At 41.1% G+C, this 21834-nt stretch overlaps 1 protein-coding gene across 1 annotated transcript in view; it reads right to left on the reverse strand.

The window, feature by feature from the left end:
- Nucleotides 1-21834, reverse strand: part of CPVL (carboxypeptidase vitellogenic like) — a 101323-nt gene that overhangs the window by 23049 nt on the left and 56440 nt on the right. Inside the window, 2 exon segments of the mRNA XM_060108548.1 lie at nucleotides 2933-3075; nucleotides 3078-3114. Of these exon segments, the coding sequence (XP_059964531.1) occupies nucleotides 2933-3075; nucleotides 3078-3114 (180 nt within the window).

The raw sequence follows: 21834 nt of genomic DNA on the forward strand, positions 1-21834 counted from the left end.
AAACTGGAAAAGCTGGACAAAATACAGAACACACCCACTTGAAAATCCTGAGGATCACCCAAGGCAGCCAGGATATAAGAGGTATATTAGTTTCCTATTGTTGCTGTAACAAACCACCACAAATTTAAGTGCCTTAAAACAACAATAATTTCTTATTTTATAATTCTGGAGGTCAGAGGTCAGAAATGGTCCCACTGGACTAAAGATGTTGGCTAAGCTAACTAAGATGTTGGCAAGGTTCCATTCCTTCTGGAGGCTCTAGGGGAGAATCTGTTTCTTTGTGATTCCTAGTTTCTAGAGGCTGCCTGCATTCCTTATTAGCTCATGGTCCTTCCTCTAGCTTCAAAGCCAGCAACACAGCATCTTTGAAACCCTCTCTGACTCTGACTCTCCTGCTTCCCTCATTCACTCATAAGGACCTTTGTGATTATACTGGCCCATCTGGATAATCCAGAATAATTTCCCCATCTCTAGGTCAGATGATTAACAACCTTATTTCCATATGTAGCCTTAATTCCTTCTTTCCATATGAAACAACATATTGACAGGTTCCAGAGATTAGGGGGAAGGTCTCTTTGGGGGCCCATTATTCTGCCCACTACAAGGGGCCAGACTTGCAAACTGAAGGAGAGGGCAACAAGCTGAGTCTGGCATTCTCTGGCCCTGTCCGCATTAAAGCAATAGTTGATTCAGCGGCCAAGAGGCTACAAAACCAAGCATAAAGTGGTAGTTAAGAGACTGGAAATTTGAATGGAGCTTTGGGAGACAAAAAGTACAGATTTAAAGTCACTCAATTCCAGACTTGATAAAGGTGCTTGCCTCTATTCTAATTGCCTGACAGAAGCAAAGCAAAATCTCTTTGAAGGTAAACATCATCAGCCAAAAACTCAAACTATCTCCATAATTTTACCTGTTTAATGTCTGACATTCAACTGAAAATTTCTAGGCATATCAGGAAAAAGTACCAAATTACCATACAAAAAGAGAATAAATAAATCTCATGAACACAAAGCTGAGCAAACATACCACACAGGAAAGAGTACACACTGAATATGTCCATTTATAAAAATTCAAAAACTTGCAAAAGTAATCTAGGCTATTAGAAGTCAGGACAGTGGTTATTTTGGGGAGGAGGGGAGTAGTGACTATGGGGTGGGGGGGGCAGTGGTTCTATTCTATTTCTTTATTTAGGTAACAGTCACAGGGGTATGTTCACTTTGTGAAAATTCATTTACCTGTATATTTGTGACTTGTTCACTTTTCCATATTATATTATAACTCAGTAAGTTTTTTTTAAGTGACAAAGTAGAATCAACCTTATATTACACTGTTAAAATTATGCAAAAACCTGTACCTGTGAACATATGAATCAATTAAAATGCAATTTCAGATGTTGAAATTGTTGAATTTTTTTTTCTCTTTTTAAAAAATATTTGAATTGCTATATAACTTGTGTTACTTAAAAAGAGACAAATAAACAACAAAATTAAGTCCAGATTATTTTCTGCAACTGAAGAGCCTCCACTTGTCCAGGAATTTCAATATTTTGGAATCTGTCTTCAGAGTTAACTATTTATTGTGGTCCCCAACTCAATACCAGATTCAAGATCGCTCAAGTTTACAGAAGCAGATGGGGCTGACAAGGCACTTCCCATCCTCTCTTGAGATCTCTCTGCATGTAAAGTCACTTCTTTCTGTCCTTCCCTGTCCCATTTTCAGACTTCATATATATACTGCCAGAATTGTTCCTGCTCTGAGACATTTAGTTTGCCATTCCACCAGTAGTTAATTCTTTGGTATAATTTATCTCGATTTAGAAACTGTAATGTTGTATCTTTTCAAAGTTTACCTTCACTTGAGCCCAGAAATATGTCTCTCAACTGTTTCCGTTGTCCAAGGTAGTTAACATTTTGTGTAATATTTAAATTTCTGTTAAATTTCATGTTATTTAATGGTTAGAATGACCAGGGTAGGGTAGGAAGGCTACCTTTTCACATTAGAATACCCGTAATTTCTGCTGGATCTATCATTTTTTTAAACATAAATGAGTAATTCAGATGATAACCCAGTGACCCCTGATAAAATACTTTGTGATCTCTCATTTACAATCCTAAAGCAAAGTACCTTTAAAGTAGTACTCCTATGATTAATTTCTGTTTGGAGCATGGATTTGACTAAAGGAAAACTCAAGCATTAGAAAGCTATTCTTCCAAATACTTGGAGGTACAGAATTGAGGTCCCAGCGTTACCTCACATAAAAAATTGGGGAATAAAATCAAGTCTAGAAGAATGAATTTTTCCTCTTGAGACTAAGCAAAACTAAGGGGCTTTCTTAATTTCTCCAGACACTTTCTGGAGGTAAACAGTGTAATCATCGTGTAAACATTAAGGAAGACCTATTCATCTTCGAGGAGCTGAGACCTGCAAACTGGAGGAGCAGTGGACAGGCTTGGCCAGAGTAACAACTGACCCCTAAAGGAGAGGTCACACTAAGGCATCAGATAGATTTTGTCCTGGGGCTCCATGTGTAATACGTGAATGTGATCATAGGTTTGCCAGAGGAGATTACATTGAACCTTCCTCATGTAATTTGTTCACGCTCTCTTTTGTTCCCCAAATAGACTAATTCTCTCATTAATGATTCACCTTTTGGGGTTGAGTATTATCTTTTTTTTAATCTTTTTAATTGTCACCTTCTCTCTTAAATAATACCTACACTACTGTCCGACAACTTTTGTCTTAAACATTGAGTATTTGTATTTTAATATGAACTCAGACCACCCTTCCCAGTGGAAAGGAGGACAACAGAAGACACCTTTTGGTTATTGTATGACTTTGCTTAAAGCTGACCACGTCTTATGGGTATTCGGGCTTTCATTTCAATCTCATCACCCCATTCTTACAACCTGCATGATGGGAAGCATTTTCATACCTGATAGAAGCTATCCACTTGCTGTACATAACCAGCCACTTCAGGATCAGATTTAAGGACCTTCCAAACTTTTCTTTCTGTCTTCTTATAATCCTGGGATCCTTTCCAGTTCATGGCCATCAAGGAGCGCTCTGTCAGGGAGTTGCCACGATGATGTCCAGTTGGCCATTGTAGATTAGAACCTGAAATGAAATTGAGCCATGGGCAAATGCAGGATTCAGCAGGGGAAGCCAGTCAATGTATCTAGGTACAGATAGTGCACACAAGAGAGAAAGGGGAATGTTAGCTGCTCTGGGGCGCTGCTCAGAGACGCCAACCCAGGAACTCAGTAGGGTCACTTTCTTCCAGTTGGCTACATATACCAACAACCTGAAATAAACTCAAGCCTTGTCTCAACCACTGCATTCCTCCAAAAGTTTGATTCTTCATAGGAATCTGCATACATCTCTCTTGTTGCAAAAGCATTTGTGCTGTATTACTCAGCAATGTAGGTTTTACTTGGATGTATGGCTATGTTAAGGAAGAAGACTGTGGTTACAGTTCAGTGGAACTAAGGAATGGTACACACTAGGATTGTCATGAAGCCTGCAGTTGATTATCTTCACTTTTCAGGCCCTGTAGCAGCTGGCAAGCTGGGCATCCCCTCGTGGCTGCTGCTAATCCATGCTGCTTTCCCCTCCTACATTTCAGTGACAACTATAATTTTTTGAGGCAGACAGATAGATGCAGGTGCCTCAAATTTGTTATTTGTTGGAGGCAACCATGTCTGCTATGCCACTTCCAAAGACCTTCTTTCTTAAATAGGATAGCCACTTGTCAAAAATGAGGAATGTCCTTCAAAATGCCTAAGATACATTTTTTTTTAGCCAAGTTGATGGGTACTGTAGGAGAAACTCTGAGGCAACTCTGGTCTTTTCTTCCCAAACAGCTTTCAAGATATTCAGATAATACCCAATGCTGCTGAAGTTGTGAAGCTACTGGGGACAGTGTGAATGGCATTACTCTTCAGGAAAGCAACCATCACTTTTTAATGCAAAGACTTTATAATGTTGAGACTTTGTCCCAGTAATCCCAGTTTGTGGAATAAGCTCTGTGAAAATAAGCCCAAAGGAAAAAAAAAATTAACAATATTCACTGAAACTTTATAATGACAAATTTGAACACAGTCTAAAAGTTCCATATTAGTGAGTGGTTAAATAACCATGGTACAGACATTCTATGGGATACTGCAAAGCCATTTAAACTGTTGGACTACCAAGTTGTCACCTCATTCTCCTTAAGTCCAGCCTCTCTCTCCTGAACTCAGGGAGATGGCTATCTTAAGCTTGTGTTCCTCATCCCATTTCTCATTCCAGAAGTGCACATTATGGGGCTCACTGCCTTTATTTCCCTGCTCTTTGGATCTGTGCTCTTTACTGTCTGTGGATAAAGTCTGAAAATTATTGCCTCATATACTATGTCCATCTTATATCTGTTTATAGTGTAAGTACAAACTCAGTGGATGATAATGCCAGAAGAATTCTGATTTTTAAAAAAATTGTTCATCATCAGCTTTCTCACAAAATAGTTGTGGTTCATTTATTCTCTGTAAATAAAAAAAAAATTTTTTTTCCTGGTAAAATAAATAAATAAACGGTTGGACTAAACCATGAAGCAATGTGGAAAATGCTTATCACATAATGTTAAGTATGAAAGCTGAATGCCAAATATATATCCCAATTATGATATATAAAATTGACATACTTATTTACATATATGGAATGAAACTTTACAAGAAAGGAATAGAGTTGATTAATTTTGGTGGTGGAAATCTGAGTAATTTTCCCCTTTGTTTTCTACTCTCCTTAGGCTATTTTTTACACTTGTTGATTCTCATAAGGTATTGTCACTCCAGCACCAACAAAGAGATTTTCTTCAACTCCATGCTACCTTTGATCTATTTGGAAGCTCTGGTTTGACTCAAGTGAAGACCTTCGGTTGAATGCTCAAACTGGATATAAAATGTTTCACTGCATGTTTCCATCTCTGCCCTCCTGGTACAGGCTTCTTAAAAGGCTTATACATAATTAAAAAGCCCAGGACTTTTACACACTCCAAATCCTCAAGCAGCAGTGGGCCAGGATTCAGCCTAAGATGAAAGAGCCCTGGGCCTCACCTATAGGAACACAGGGTCTTTCATGTTACTCAGTCATCATCACCACATCCACTCTCCTATGAAGAACCCCCCCTTACAGAAAATCCTGATGGATTTAAAGCCTCTTTAAAAAACTCAACTATAGCAATAAAAATTTGCATTGTTTATACAAAGAAATTGCCTCAAAGACCTTGAATACTTATGGCCCATGCAAAACTCCTACAGCTGTTTTGCCAACAGTATGGAAACAATTACACATGATCTGTACCAGGAAACAAGGCTTAAATACTTCACCATTCTAGGAAGGCTTGATTATAGCTGATTAACAAAGATAATCATCTATAAAGTAATTCTTCTAGAATTCAGTGAAAAGATGCTGATTAACTAGCACACACACAAGTGTATGTAGCCATCTTTCTTCTTCGTGGCTACCCTATGAAGCTTGCATCCTTTCTGAGTGTCATCAAGATATTGTTACCTGGGCCTCCCTGGTGGCGCAGTGGTTGAGAGTCCGCCTGCCGATGCAGGGGATACGGGTTCGTGCCCCGGTCTGGGAGGATCCCATATGCCGCGGAGCGGCTGGGCCCGTGAGCCATGGCCACTGAGCCTGCGCATCCGGAGCCTGTGCTCCGCAACGGGAGAGGCCACAACAGTGAGAGGCCCGCGTACGGCAAAAAAAAAAAAAAAAAAAAAGATATTGTTACCTTAGTATCATCAGGATATTCTGAAACTGATTTGAATTTTCATCTTTGAGGGATGATAGCAAAATCCACAGATTACAGCAAAAACAGGCTGATATGTACAGCGTTAGGGTACACGTTTGTTGAAATGAATTGAAACGAAGCCCATCCCTGAGCCATTTCCCTTGTTTTTCAAGACATCATAAACAAGAATACTAACACTCCAGAATGAGGCAGTGAAGGGCTGGACTGCATAATTTTGTGCATGTAATGTGCAAAAAGCCTACTTTTCGGGGCAAATGGAAACCCTTCCTTTGCAAAGCAAGGAAAACAATTTTAACTACTAAAGGGCACATAAGTCAAATGCAACAAAAAAAGAAATCAGGTTAATGATCAAGCGAAGTGATTTCAGAGCTGGCATTTAAGGCTGCCTTAAATATAAGAATTCCAGAGCTTCTATTTTTTTTTTTTTTTTTTTTTTTCCGGTATGCGGGCCTCTCACTGTTGTGGCCTCCCCCGTTGCGGAGCACAGGCTCCGGACGCGCAGGCTCCGGACGCGCAGGCTCAGCGGCCATGGCTCACGGGCCCAGCCGCTCCGCGGCATATGGGATCCTCCCAGACCGGGGCACGAACCCGTATCCCCTGCATCGGCAGGCGGACTCTCAACCACTTGCGCCACCAGGGAGGCCCTCCAGAGCTTCTATTTTTATCTAAATGTCACATTTACTCTCTTCAGCCCCCATAGGAATATCCCAGTTGGGTGCCTCCAGGGCTGGGTGAGTGGGTGAGATATCCCAGGATCCGGTGACAGTGAGCTGAGAAGCCAGGTGGGTGTAGCACAGGGCTGGGTGGTCCTGAAGCCGGAGGGCATGTGTTGGCCACCCACATCCTGAGAGACAGAGAAGTTCCAGGACAAGGCTTAAACCGCAATGGGTTGGCCACTTACGAAGGATCTGCACACATTCGCCCCCTTCTTCCTGGTGGGGTGATCTGTCCCGGTTTGCCCTGGACGGAGGAGTTTCCCAGGATGCAGGGCTTGCAGGCTAAAACTGGGACAGTCTGGGGCAAACCTTCCCCTGAGGCTTGCTGGTATTTTAAGCAACAGGGTGTAAAGACAGAGAGGTGGAGACAGAAATGAATGCAGCTTTTAGCTATGCTTCCCTTGTCAGGAGTGACTCTAACAAAACAAGCGGCAGGGAAAGCGCTGGTTGGAGTAGGTTTCCAGGGACACACCAGGCAGCATCCCTGAACAACCAGTGTCCTCACTTTCCTTTCTGGTCAGCTGTGAGGCCTCAGTTAAAGAGCAGAGGCACTCCTTTTAGAGAATTTTCTTTTCTTTTACTACTTAGGGGTCTGACTGGTTAGTTTGTTGAAACTGATGGTGATGCGAAGACATGGAAAAATACTTATTAAAAAAATCAATGAAAAACTATGATCCCACTGTGCATGCTCTATAATTACTATATTTTAAAAGGATGCTTCAAACTTGGGAAAAGAATACATCAAAATACTAGCAGTTAAGGTAGTCAAAATATGGGCGATTTGTTTTAACTTGGCTATTTTCTAAGTTTTTGGGGTATGTTGGGATGCTTCCATAACGAAAAAATAATAAAAAGAACAATAACACTAAGAGGTTGGACACAATTTGGCAAAAGATGGGTCTTTATTGGGGAATAATTTGTGCTAACTCAAGTATTTCCAGCTCTCAGTTTTTTTTCATGACAACTAGGTAAACAGCATAACTTTAGTTCAATCATAGATGATCTTAAAAACTCGAATATTCCAGAATTCAAGCATTTACAAGAGATGGCACTAGGTGATTTGGATTACGAGCATCTCTCTCTCTCTCTGTTTTTTTTTTCAAAAGGAAGAGATGAGAAAATCATTTTTTTAATGTTCTTTACTTTTCAAAGTGTTTTCATGTACACATGGCTTTATTCACATCCAGCTTCACAGGGTGGGGATGAGAAGTATTACAAGGCCCGCCTCCACTTTACTGTAAAGGAAATCGTGACACAGGGAGGTGTCAGAATGCATCCTAGATCCCACACTTCCAAACTTCTTCCTAAAACGCCTTAAGAAAGGAGCTAAATTCCTGCAAACAACAAGCATTTACTGACTCCCCACAGCTACATGTTTAAGTGCTACTCCAAGCCTTAGGAAATAGAGAGTTGGTGGAGAAGGAGACATAGGTCACATCTCCGGTTCAGAAACAATCTCATCTGTTTGTCCAACTCTGGAGACATCTCTCATTCCTCACTTTGGCTCTATGGACCAGGATGTGTGCAAGGACATTACCCAGCTGGTAACAGATGCCTCACTTCTGTTATAGGGACTGGCCCTGATTAAGCAGCTGTGGAACAGCATCAGCTCCTGAAGAACAGAGATCTCTTAGCCCTCACTCCACCTGCAGCCCTTGCACAGTGCCTGATACCCCATAAGACGTATGGACACTTGTAGAGTATAGGCAATTGTGCTCTTTAAAGGCTTTCTGTAGTGCTGTATAGTGATTGCCGTTTTGTTTGGCCCAGGTCCACTCCCCCTTCCCCTGGTAACTGTATTCCCATTCCCTCAATGGATACAGCCCTAGTGGAGGCTGGCGATCAGTGTTCTTCCTCCTCTATGCAAGGCATGAGCATGTGACCTAAGCTAGGGCACTCAAATGCTCTCTCCCTAGAATTTGGATTGTGGACAGAATGACACAGGCTTCCCTGATGAGTCTGCCCATTAGTTTTGCTACCTGGATCCCCAGAGTTTTCCCTGGTCCCTACCTTTCCTCACTCTAGTTCTTCAGTTTGTCCATGAATTCTGTGACCTATCCTGTCTTCTGACCAGTTCTTTTCATGCTTCAAGTAACCACAGTTGCTGATGTTGCTAAAAGCATGAAATCCAAACTCATACACCATTGGACCAGTGCCTCACATGCCCCAGCATGCAGTAACTGGGAATTCTTGGACATGTGGTTTAACCTCCATGAGTTGTGGTTGCCTTTTCTGGACATGTAGATGTAAGACCTACATCTCACTGTAGTGAGAATTAACGAGAAAATATGAACAGGGTTCTAAGCACAGCACTGGATACGAATTGGGGGAGTTAGGTAAATATAGTCCTCCTCTTCAAGTAGGTTGATAATGTGATAATGACTTGGAAGACTGACTCGACAAAGAACTTCTTCTAGAATAAACCTCCAACATATGCAGATGGTCTTTCTGTGTCAAATCCTTGGTTGTCAGTCTCACTCTTTTAGACGAAGGCCAACAGTAGGAGGGAATCCAGCCAGGGTAAACCTGAACTCTGTGTACTCAAATGCATGAAATAACATGCCTTTCATGACTAATTTTGCACACATTGGGCATGGTGTCTCAGCAGTCTTTTCTTGGTACTCAGAGCCATAAGTCTATAAATTACCCTTTAAAAGGAACTTGTAATTTTGAAGCATTCCAAGAAATTTCCCCATACCTAAATGCTAGAAAAGTATGGTTAAGAGTATAGCTTTTAAAAGGACATTTTGGAATAGTAGAACTCTCTCATTGTTCTAATTATGTTGCAGGAACTGTGCTAAGCATTTTACATCCATGATTTTACAACATCCCCAGAAGGCAAGTGTTATTTATGCCATTTTAGGAACAAAGGGACAGAGATGCAGGGAGGTGACCCAGCTGGTAACAGAGATTCAAGTTCAGATCTGCCCGAGTCCAAAGTGTGTGCTCTAACCCCTCTTCCACACTGCTCAGTGTGTTCCGCTCCTTCCACTGCCCCCTGCCCAGAGAATACGCTGAACAGGTGGTTTATTCTTTGTAATTACACATGCAAGGAGCAAACTTAAATGTAAGCATGACTCTTTGGAATGAAGGATACATGTTTATAGTTAAGAGCACAGGCTCTGTAGCTGGGTTTGAACCTAGCTCTGCCACTTACTAGCAGGATTATCTTGATTAAGTTACATAGCCTGTCTAGAGGTCAGTTTCCTCATCTGTAAAATGGATAGAAGAGAAATATATATGAGCGACAGTCAATGGGAGAATTACATAACATAATGCATGTAAGCTCTCTGTGTCCCAGGTACATAGTAAGTGTTCAGTTAACACTAGCTATTATTATTATTATTGCATTTGAATAATTCAACATAGCTATTCAAATAGCTCCACAATTTCCAAATGAGATGTTACCTGTGGATTTCAATTGTGACTTTGGAGGTAAGCGTTAGAATAACTCTTAGGATGGCAAGAGTTCTAATGTAACTGCACTAGGTCATCAATTTCATAAAACAAATGGCAGGGGCTTATAAAAGTCGTATGACACTTGCAGACAGGAGTCTTGAGCTCCAGCCCTGGCTCAGCCTCCCAAGGCCTGTGCTACTGAGTGCCTTGGAGCTGTCATCTACTCACTCTGAGCCTTAATTTTCTCCTCTGTGAAGTGGAATATCTACATCCTAGAGTTCTTGGGAGGACCACATGGGATACTAGTTATAAAAATATCCTATAAACTGAAGAGCAAGGTTTTATTATTGTTTTTGTTACTCTTTATTAAGAATAATCTGAAAAAATAAATTTCTATAGTGGTGTGCAAACATTTTCAATTGGCTGCATTTAGCTTGCAGATATATTCATCTAGGTCCACATGGTGTTGTTATTGTTTTGGCAATTAGTTGCTGTCATTTAAATACCCAGAGATCTGACCATGCCAGGCCTATATTTCCTCTCGGCCACGATGAGTGCAGGCTGTGCAATAGTTATCTCCCTAAGACACAGTCCTACCCCTTCCTGAGTGTCCTTCCCTCACCCCCAACAGAGGTGCAAGGGCAGCTGTCGTTTATTCAATGCTTATGCTATCGTTCTTCTTAGAAGAGAAACATATTCCTCTGTATCCATGTCTCTCTCACGGGTAGAAAAGAAAGATCAATAGGTCTCAATCCAACTCTACTCATTCATTTCATTTTCTTCAGCTAAGTTTCACTTCCATCTGAATGGAAAGGAAGTGGCCTTTTGTCTGAGCTGGAGAAAAGAGTTCGTGTTCACTTATACATGGAATGTGTTTGTTTGTTTAATCTGCTCATGTGAAATTTCTATTTATTCAACAGTGAATCTTTGTGGTGAGCCTAAGGATTGGGCAACAAGAGAACAGACATGAAAAGATGTGACCCTGTCCTCCTTATACTCCAGATTTTTAAAAAATTTTTCAATATAGTGAATAATCAGAAGAGGAAAAGCAAGTTTACTCTTTCGTTCTCTAAGTTTTCCTTAAAAAGAGGACTTTAAAAATGTCAGTTTCACTTAAATCTTTCTAAAATCTAAATCATTTTAACATTTCAAACCATAAACTTTTCAGGTTCTGGATGTACATAAATCAGTAGTTTTTTCATGGATTTCACCCTCTCAGCAAGAAAACCTCCCTTTAGGAAAGACCTAGTGAACAGAATCAGATGATGATTAACCCTTATTTTATACAGTATAAGCTTCTGAAGGATAAATATTTTCCAGGCAGATATAAAGCAACCAATTGTGTCAGCTAAAGATAGCTGCACGCCAGTTTACCTGCCAACTCAACTAAGAAGATCCCACACTCTCTAAACTCAGATTTTGACTTCAAGTAAGTTCGGGGTACAAGGGATGATACTCAAAGGGGAAAAGAGACAACTGTGTTTTTGATGGTGCCTGCGAACACTTGAAAGAAGGGGTTTGGGGCAAAAATGTATATAAATGTGCATTTTGTTATATTTTCATTGTTGCCTGTATTAAAGCATTAAGACTGAAAATAAATCACATAAGGCCCACTTTCTGGTCTAAACTTTACCTTTTTAAAAATCCAAACCGAAACACACGTGTTGCTGACACAGAACACAAAGCATTTCTCTTTAAATCCCCGATACCTCCCCTACTTATTAGGAAAATTACAGAGATGCCGCAGAAGGAGGCTTTGGTCTCTCAGCACAACAGGAAAGCAAACTGAGCTTTGGTGAGAAGGCTGGATTTTTGTTGTTGCGTTTTTAGACGAAAGATTTATGCTTATATTTTGGCCCATTTACAATCCATCATAATACTTTGCAGACAAAGTTATGCTCTTTTCCCAATGATCCAGTGACCTTAATCTCTAACATTTTGTGGTTTCCTGTTTGGGGAAACAGCCTAAGCTATTCCAGGCTGCACAGCATTCCCAGTTGGCTGCTGTCTGTCTTAGTTTTGAATGTTCTCCTGTTCGCTAATCAAAAAAAAAAAAAATTTTTTTTTTTAAAAAGAAGACTTCCCTACAGATGCTAAATCAACGAAACTCCTACAAAGCAGCCCTCCACACTTCCTCTTCTGGCTGCCTTACCTATCATTCTTCTATTACAAACTCCAACATAGCCAGGAGTTCTTTCTGCCTGGAGCAATTAGCATGACCCACCAGTAACTTTCTCCCAAAGAGAAGAGAATTAATTTCATTAATATCCAACTCAACCCAGGCCAATCCCCAAGGGTTTCTCAAAAGCTCAGCTGCAAAAGAAAAACAATTTCAGCTGTATAGTATAACGTTTAGCAATTTTCCCCACTGGAGGCAGAGCTGTTATTCTTCCAGGGACAACGCCTGGGCCCCAGTTGCCCGTCGCTCGCACTTGTGGCCCTACTTCTTCCTGGTGACTTTGCAGGGATATAGGGCTATAACCCTCAGGAAGCCTGAGTCCCCAGGGCCTGCCTGGAGCAGACTGTGGCAGAAAAATAATGCCAGCATTGAATGAAACAGTAGTCACTTCTGCAACCAAGTCGTTCTTCAAATGAGACATATTTTGCTTCCAAGTTTAAGGAAGACAAAGAAAGAGAGAAAATGGACTTAGAATAAACACCCCCATGTTCGTGCCATTCCCCTACCAGCTGGTTTTGCCAAGATGAGTAGAGAAAAATGAGAGTGGGGCAGGGAGTTTGAGTGAGTGTCCAGTGATTACACAAATAATAGTGAGTGTCCAGTGATTACACAAAGAAAATTATTCCTGCTTTCTTGCAACTTAACTTTAAATAATTTAGTTGCTTTTAGAATGGAACAAGAAGCAAAGCCAACTTGAAAATAATCCAGTGAGCCATCATTCCAACCCAGGGATCTTTGAAAAAATTTTAACTACCTAGAACAGCATAATTAACATGACTTTTAATAATGACCCAGAATAATATTTTCCTCCCATTTGAAGAGAAGAGTCCTGGGGGCCCACTCTAGGGGGTCCTTTGCTCTGCTTCTTGTTTCAGGGTCTGTTCTCATAGCCCTTTTCTGATCCCCTCACCTCTCACCATCACCTCTCACCTATTGTCCATCCTCAGTAACTGGATTTAATGAACTCAAAGTGCTCCAGGAGCAGGCCTGCCTCTCCCCCAGACAAGGCTCTCCAGGGAGGAGTGTCCTACCTGGTTGTCAGAATGTCAGCTTCAAGGTCATGCCAAGGGTACTCTCCAAACACTGCCCCATGCTTGCCAATGTTATCACTCTACTAAAAAAGTGGGCTGAGGAACCAATTTCTTTATCTTTCCACATTATTAAATGTACTTAATTAACCAGTACACATTTGCACATAAACCAAACCAACAAGAAACAGCCCCCAAAAGCAAACAAGAATTGCTATAATTTATAATATTTAAGTCTATAGGAATTGACTCACACTCATCAATACAGTAGCCACTGGCCACACGTGGCCAGTGAGCACTTGAAATGTAGCTAGTCCAAACTGAGATGTGCTCTAAGATACACACTGAATTGTGAAGACTTAATACAAAGAAAAGAATGTATAATCGCTCAATAATTTTTTAATATTGATTAAATGCTGGTATGATAACATATTGGATGTACTGGGTTAAAGAAAACATGTTGTTCAATTAATTTCATCCGTTTATTTTGATATTTTTAATGTGCCTTCTAGAAAATTTAAAATTCTATATGTGACTTGTATTTCTATTGGACAGCAGCCATATACCTTGGATTTGGTATATCCTGCAAAGAAAACTGGTCCCTTTGTCAACAGCTGCCAAATGACAGCAGTAACTTCCAAGGACAGCCACGCTTAGAGGAGTGACCTGCAATTCGTGAAGCTGGATTCAGCACATCAGAAAGAATTTCCTATGGAGGGGTGGAGGATGCTCCTACAGTCTCAATCATTACAGCAGAAATAGGAAGGAGCTACAGGAAAACCCCCTGCCATCAAGTCCCCCTGCCAGCTCCCTGTTCCCCAACATTATCAACATCACTCACGTTCAAAAAAACATTAGCTGTCACCGTAAAAAGGAATGGATTCACCAAGGATTTGGAGGGTGAACAAAACCTGAAAGCTGAGCCCCTGCCACTAAACAGCATCACTGCTGCCCCACTACCCGCTGTGCCCAGGCAGGACAGGGAATGATCTCCCTGCTGAAGTTATCCTGAGGGCCAGCTGAGAGCAGAGTGGTCTTGTTGCAGGAGGAATGCTAAACCACCTGGAAAAAGCTTTAATTTCGAGGCACCTGGAAGCTCCCAAAGGAATATAAACAGTGGGAAGGGAGGCCTTAGAGAGGCCACAGAGTACTCACCAAGCAGCAAGGTGCAGCTCACTTTGGATTCGGGCTGCCCTTTGAGACAAATCGACCCACTTCTCCCATAATAAACTTTCCTTCTAGCTTGAGAAAATTCTAGTTCTCTGTGGATGAAGATTACTTTGCCTTTCTCTTAGGAGAGGACTAGAGGGACAGTAAGTAGGCCCTCATCCAAAGAGCCAGAGAGGTCACTTCTACAAGTCTAATTCCTACCTGTTGTTATCAATCTCCAGGTGAGCAGCAAAGTCAGTGAAAAGTTCCCAGCCAGGCTGATCTCACGAAAGAAAGCAAGTGGCTGGTTGTACGGCTTACTTTTCTTCATCAAAAAAAAATTTTTTTAAGTCCAAGTCGGGGCTTTCCTGGTGGCGCAGTGGTTGAGAGTCCGCCTGACGATGCCGGGGACACGGGTTCGTGCCCTGGTCCGGGAGGATCCCACATGCCACGGAGCAGCTGGGCCCGTGAGCCATGGCCGCTGAGCCTGCGCGTCCGGAGCCTGTGCTCCGCAACGGGAGAGGCCACAACAGTGAGAGGCCCGCGTACCGCAAAAAAAAAAAAAAAAAAAAAAAAAGTCTAAGTGGTGCTCTGGCTCATTATGTTTCCATCTATATGGGAAGACCTGGTATCAGTCAGGTTGCAAGATTCTCTGCCCCATACTCTCAATAGTGATATTTACCAAGGTCCCCTCATTACTCTGCAATTAGGGTTTTTTTGGTGGTTTTTTTCCTCCCCCAAACACTACTCCCCCTTATTTGGTAAGGAAAGCATCCCTTTCCCTTTTCTTCCTAGAGAACGTCAAATGGTCTCAAAAGGATTGTACACATCCCTGTAACAAATAGGGGGACTATCAGGGGGCTGAAGAAACAGACTTGAAGGTGCAGAGTGAAAGGAGCACCAGGTGAGGACAATCAAGACAGAGGAGGTCAAGGGCTCCTGCCCAGAGCGATTCTTTCGAAAGCTTGGTTAAAGGTTCTTCTGGCTTTCATGTAGTCACATGCCATTCGGCACAAGGACACTGTGCCGGGTGCTGTTACCCGGTGACAACATTCGAGAGCCGCTCATAACGAGCAAGTAGATAGCAGAGGCTGCCCCACTGCGGGGGGGCGGGGTTGGACGACTTCTACAGTGCAGGCCAGGCAAATCCAGTGGGGAAAAGCCCCTAGGAAGAGCCCGAGAGGTTGTGAATGTGGCTTCCTGAGGCAGTGGGAAGTATGTAAATGCTGCTCTCCTTACTGGACTGCAAGACCAGGGCCAAAAGCCACGGAATTAAGTCATCTACATTCAGATGGAAGCAGAGCAAACTGCAGTGCCAAGAGCCCTGGGCCTGGAGGCAGATCCTGTGGCAAACAGACTTAAATGATGATGGTGATGATGATGACTATGATTAGGCAAACCCAAACCCAAACCCAAACCCTGGTTCTATCACATCTGATGTAACTATCATAGAGAGCAAATAAGCGCCCTAGTGCCAATCTATCCATTAAACACGAGTAAAGCTTATTTCTTTCTTTCTTTTTTTTTTTTTGCGGTACACGGGCCTCCCACCGCCGCGGCCTCTCCCGTTGCGGAGCACAGGCTCCGGACGCGCAGGCTCAGCGGCCACGGCTCACGGGCCCAGCAGCTCCGCGGCACGTGGGATCCTCCCGGACCGGGGCACGAACCCATGTCCCTGCATTGGCAGGCGGACTCTCAACCACTGCGTCACCAGGGAAGCCCCTAAAGCTTATTTCTTAATTTCCTTTTTTAAAAAAATAAAATATTAATGTACACTATTTCCCCCCCGAGACCCCAGGGGATGGTGGTCGGCACACGCTGCTTTGAAGACCACTGGTTTCCAATGATCCAATCTTTCAGAACATGTTGGCATCGTTTTGCATCTTCTCCTGTTATACTAAGACACAAGAAATAAAGACTGAGAAGCTACTGCAGCGTGGTGACATTTATTGCACAAGAGATACTCCTCGTTGTATCCAGAAAGCAATACTCTTCTCACGCTTTCCGTATTTATCTTTTCCAAGTAAAGTCAACTGATGTAATTGCCTGTGTTTCATACCAGCTGGATTTCAGAGCAACTGGATTTAAATGTGCGTTTCTTAGCTTGTTGATTTTTAGGTCCCTGGAATCTACATAACAAATGGTATCACCACTTAATATCTTTCTTCTTGTAACACCCTCACTCTGCTGTATTTGGGTGGCTCCAAATTAAATTCTACTTTTATGTTGCCATAAATCACAAACGTACCTTCTAATGTTTTGAGCATGAGGTACCTTCAAACAACAACAAAATAAAGCCCTGACAAAATGATGACATTATCAACAAGCAAAGCAATTTGAAATAAACCAATTCACACAGCAGAATATATTATCAAATGGCTTAAAGAAATAAGTAAGAGTAAATAAAAATATATGCTGGTTCTCATCTGAGTATTTCACCCCAACATCAGTTTAAAGGACAAACAAGAAAAGGCGTCAATAGCATGGCAATTTGGGGTGAAATCAAAGTCTGTTTAATAATTTATGCGTATGCTTTTTTCCTTTTATTCATTCAAATGCTTAAAAATCAAAGAAGACCAGAAGAAGCATGCCTCATTAAAAAAAATTACTGCTGTTCTTGCACTTGGATTATAACTAAAATAGGTAAAAGTAATTCACAAAGAACTCGACAGTATAACTGATTTTCAAATGCATACTATTTTTATTTGCCTGCAAAGTGATGACTGCTTATTGATAGTATGATTACGTAAAACACATGTCCCAGGATTAGCTTCCCTCTCTTCTGTTATGCTTCCCTAAAAACTACTCCCTCCCCACAGAAGTTTTTCACAGAATGGTACTGGCATTCTCTTTATGGTCTTCAAAGGGTTTGAAAGAAAAGTGATCATATCAGATTATAGTCAACACAGCTAGACTTTTCCCATCACAGTCTGATGGAAGCTCAGAGTCCAACTTAGCAGTTGAAGAATCGGACCCAATTAAGTGTTAAATTTTTATTGGTATGCTAGACATTTATCAAATCTAGTTTCCTGGCACTATTACCATTGACATTTTGCCATCAGAAGATGTTACGAAGGAAAATGCCACAAGCAATTAAAATGACTACTAAAATGACTTAGATTTACTAGAAAATTTTACCTTTCAAACTTCTAAGTCACATCCATTAGCCAGGAATTGCCCATTTCTAAATGAAGATCTTTTGATAGCCTAGGATAAGTAAATAAAACTCTTGATGACCTGGGTGTTAAGATTTCAGTCTGATGGTGAAGTTGAGAAGCATTAAGATCCTGAATTCTGAAGATGCAATTAGTTGAAACTTAATGAGCTGCAGAATGATAAGTGACAGGGAAATGTAACTTTATATTTACAATTTCCTGACTAGATGAACTTTTAAACACAGCAAACTAAGCCCTACCCAAGGGCAATCTAACCTTTAAAAGCAAAAGCATATGGAGGTATTAGCCTTTGGAGATGGTACCTCTTAAAATTGCAGTGGCCTTCCAGACAACTTAGCAACAAGGGCAACCTCAATCCAAGGGCAACATTTTGCTTTGGATCCAAATGGCCTCTAGAGCTGTAGCTCCTGTTTTTTTGAAATAATGGTTTCATACAGGAAATACACCACACACACACACACACTCACACACACACACTCACATTCTCTCTCTCATGTACTCTTAGTCTTTGAAAATATAGCTTATATATTTTTAGGAAGGCAAGAGCTGCAACCAAACAGAGAAATGGAGGTTGGAAACATTCAGAATCTCTAGCAAGAATCTTCATAAGAAAATGTAACTTCTTTATCAGAAAGTACTAAGGACTGGGGGACTTCTACAAAGAACACGGGATTCAAAACCAATAGCTTTTATCGGGTATGGGCTGCATTTCCTAGATTTTAGAGATGCCCTATCCCTATCTATCTATCTATCTATCTACCCACTACTGTATTTTATTACTTTGAAAATCAGGATACATCTTACAATCAGTGTATTTGTTTTTGTTTTTTAAAAAAATGCTGCTTAGGGCCTCCCTGGTGGCGCAAGTGGTTGAGAGTCCGCCTGCTGATGCAGGGGATACGGGTTCGTGCCCCGGTCTGGGAGGATCCCATATGCTGTGGAGCGGCTGGGCCCGTGAGCCATGGCCGCTGAGCCTGCGCGTCCGGAGCCTGCGCGTCCGGAGCCTGTGCTCCGCAATGGGGGAGGCCACAACAGTGAGAGGCCCGCATACCGCAAAAAAAAAAAAAAAAAAAAAAAAAAAAAAATGCTGCTTAAAAGAGGAAGGAATATAACATACATAATATAATCAATAGTAACTGGAGTGGTGAATTACTTGCACTTACTAAAATTCAAATAAGTTTACTATAAAGACAGTTTATGATGTAAATGAACAGATCATCTGTCTTCTTTCTGTCAGTCTGTCCTTTTCCCCCTCCTTTCCTTCCTTCCATCCCTCCTTCCTTCCTTCAAAGTTTACTGCACACTACTATGTGCTAGTTGCTATACTAGGCAACTAAATCAGAACCTTTGGTGGAGGGGGTCGTAATTAAGTATTTTTTAAAGCTTCCCAGGTACTTCTAATTCAAAGAGAGCAATGTGAACCACAGCTGAAGTGGAAGAACACTTTTAAGAATGGTAGGAAAAGAGATTAAGGGAAGTAAAATGTTCTAAGCAACATCTACTCTCTGTGAAGCCTTTTATTACTTCCTTTGTTCCCAAGGCAATTCTTCTTTCATTATTAACGTTTGTTGAGTGCCTACTATGTGCCAGGCACAGTGGTAGGCCCTGGGTACAGAGTGGTGAACAAGAAGGTAAGATGGCTGCCCTTACACAGTTTGTTGTCTATGAGATAGAATTTTACAGATTAGGAAGTGAAAGGGAGAACTTCAATTCCAGGCAGCTTGACTTCTGACACCGAACACATTTTTTTTTTTTTTTTCTGTACGCGGGCCTCTCACTGCTGTGGCCTCTCCCGTTGCGGAGCACAGGCTCCTGACACACAGGTTCCGCGGCCATGGCTCGCGGGCCCAGCCGCTCCGCGGCATGTGGGATCTTCCGGGATCGGGGCACGAACCCGTGTCCCCTGCATCGGCAGGCGGACTCTCAACCACTGCGCCACCAGGGAAGCCCCGAACACATTTTAACATCACCATCAGGGAGTTGTAACATAATTTGCAAGTAAATTGGCTACCCACCAATGAGCATAGAGAGCCAGGTAGAAAAAGATTATTTTAATTATCTGCTATTTTGGATTATGTAATCAATGTCCTCCAGCGAGGAAAACTGATGGAATTCTCTGTGAGAGTAGATCAGTGTCCTTGCCTCCACCAAAATGCCTCATAATTCTCTGAAGTATGCTGAGGGACTTTAAAGTCATGGCCATACTAAGCAGTCCACATGCTCACAACATGGTCAATTAAATCTCTGCAAAGCACTAATCACAGTCTACCTCCTTCAAAATTTTATTGTATATATTATATATACACCAAAGAATGTATTATAACATATCTGTAGGTTAGGAAGTATAAGAATAAATATACATTCACAAATGCACCAGCCACCTTAAGAACTAGTGTAGTACCAATATCATTGAATCTACCCAGTGAACTTCTCCCCTATCCCAACCCCTGTCTGTCTACCCCACAGAGAGAACCACTATATAATACTATTTCATTTATAGGCAATATCCAAAATAGGCAAATCCACAGATACAGTAGATTAGTGGTTTCCAGGGGGTGGAGGGAGGGAGAAAATGGGAATTACTGCTAAAGCATAAGGGGTTTGGGGGGAACATGACAAAAATATTCTAAAATTAAACAGTGATGATGGTGGCAAAAATTTGTGCATATTTAAAAAACTACAGACTTGAACATTTTAAATGGGTGAATTCTGTATTATGTGAATTATATCTTCAATCAAGCTGTTAAAGAAATAGTATAAAGAAATCCTGCATACTCTTTATGTAGCCTACAAAATATTAACATTTTCAATAACCACCATGCAATCATCAAAACCAGAAAATTAACACTGATATAATACTATTTTCTTGCTACAGATTTTATTTAAAAATTTCCCCTTGTCCCTTAATAACCTTTTTCTGATCCTGGATGCAATAAAAGGTCACATGTTATATATATTTAGTTGTAAAGTCTCCTTAATCCCTCAGTGTTTGTGTGTGTGTAGGTATGTGTGTGTCATTCATGTCCTTTGACAAGTACTAGCCAGTTACTTTGTGGCTAAATTTGTCCCCTAATTTGAGTTTGTCTGCTGTTGCCTCATGATCAAATTCATTCATTTCTGGCAACACACATTAGTGTTGTTGTGTCCTTCTCAGTACAACATATCAGGAGGCACAAATGTTGATTTGTCCCATTACTGGTGATGTTAACTTAGATCCTTTGGTTCATATGCCAGACTTCTCCACTATAAAGCTACTATTTTCTCCTTCATCATAAATATTTTGAAGGAGGATACTTTGAGACTATGTAAACATTCTGATTCTCATCATACTTTCACTAACTGATGTCAGTATCCACTGATGATTCTTTCCTGAAGCAATTATTACTGTCCTATTTGTCAAATAATGATTTTCTATTCCATTATTTCTTACACATTTATTAATTGGATTTTTCTCCCATTCATTTTTTATTTGTTTACATCATCATGAACCCTGATTTTAAAGGGAATGCATATTATGTTTTATACAACAGAGTAATGCTTACTGATAGATTTTTATTAGGTCAATTAAGTCCCATACTATGATAGGCTAAATAATGCCCTGTCACAACATATCTAGTCCTAATCCCTGGAACCAGTGAATGTTACCTTCTGCAGAATAAATAAATTAATTAATTACTTAATTAAAAAAATAGAGACTTTGCATGTGTGATTAACTTAAGCATCTTGAGATGGGGAGATTAGCGAGGAGGTCCCTAAATGCAATCTCCTGTATTCTTCTAAGAGGGAGGCAGACAATATTTGACCACAGAAGAGGAGAGGGCAATGTGACCACAGAGGCAGATGTTAGAATGATATGGCCACAAGCCAAGGAATGCCAACAGCCCCCAGAAGCTGGAATGGATTATCCCATTAGAGCCACCCTATTGACACCTTGGTTTCAGCCCAGTGAAAGTGACTTTGGATTTCTAACCTCCAGAACTGCGAGAAAACAAATTTCTGTAGTTTATGCCATCAAGTTTGTGGTAATCCATTACAGCAAGCACAGGAAATTAATACAGATACTACTATTCCTCGTTTGCTAAAAATTTTTATCCTAAGTGGGTTTTAATTTTATCAAATCTACTTTTTTGCATCTATTAAGATATAAAATTTTTTCTCTTTTAACATTTTAGGTGGTAAATTGCATGATAGAACTTCTAATGCAAAAATATCCTTGCATTCATGGGATCAACCCAACCTGATCTTTTTTATTCACTGGTGGATTTCTGGGCTCTCTATTCTCTTCCATTTATCTATTTGTTCTCCAGCCAATACTATACTGATTTTTTTGTGTGTGTGGTACACGGGCCTCTCACTGTTGTGGCCTCTCCCGCTGTGGAGCACAGGCTCTGGACAC

The sequence above is a fragment of the Mesoplodon densirostris genome, chromosome 9, assembly GCF_025265405.1.
Source record: "Mesoplodon densirostris isolate mMesDen1 chromosome 9, mMesDen1 primary haplotype, whole genome shotgun sequence".
In the NCBI taxonomy this organism is placed as follows: Eukaryota; Metazoa; Chordata; class Mammalia; order Artiodactyla; family Ziphiidae; genus Mesoplodon; species Mesoplodon densirostris.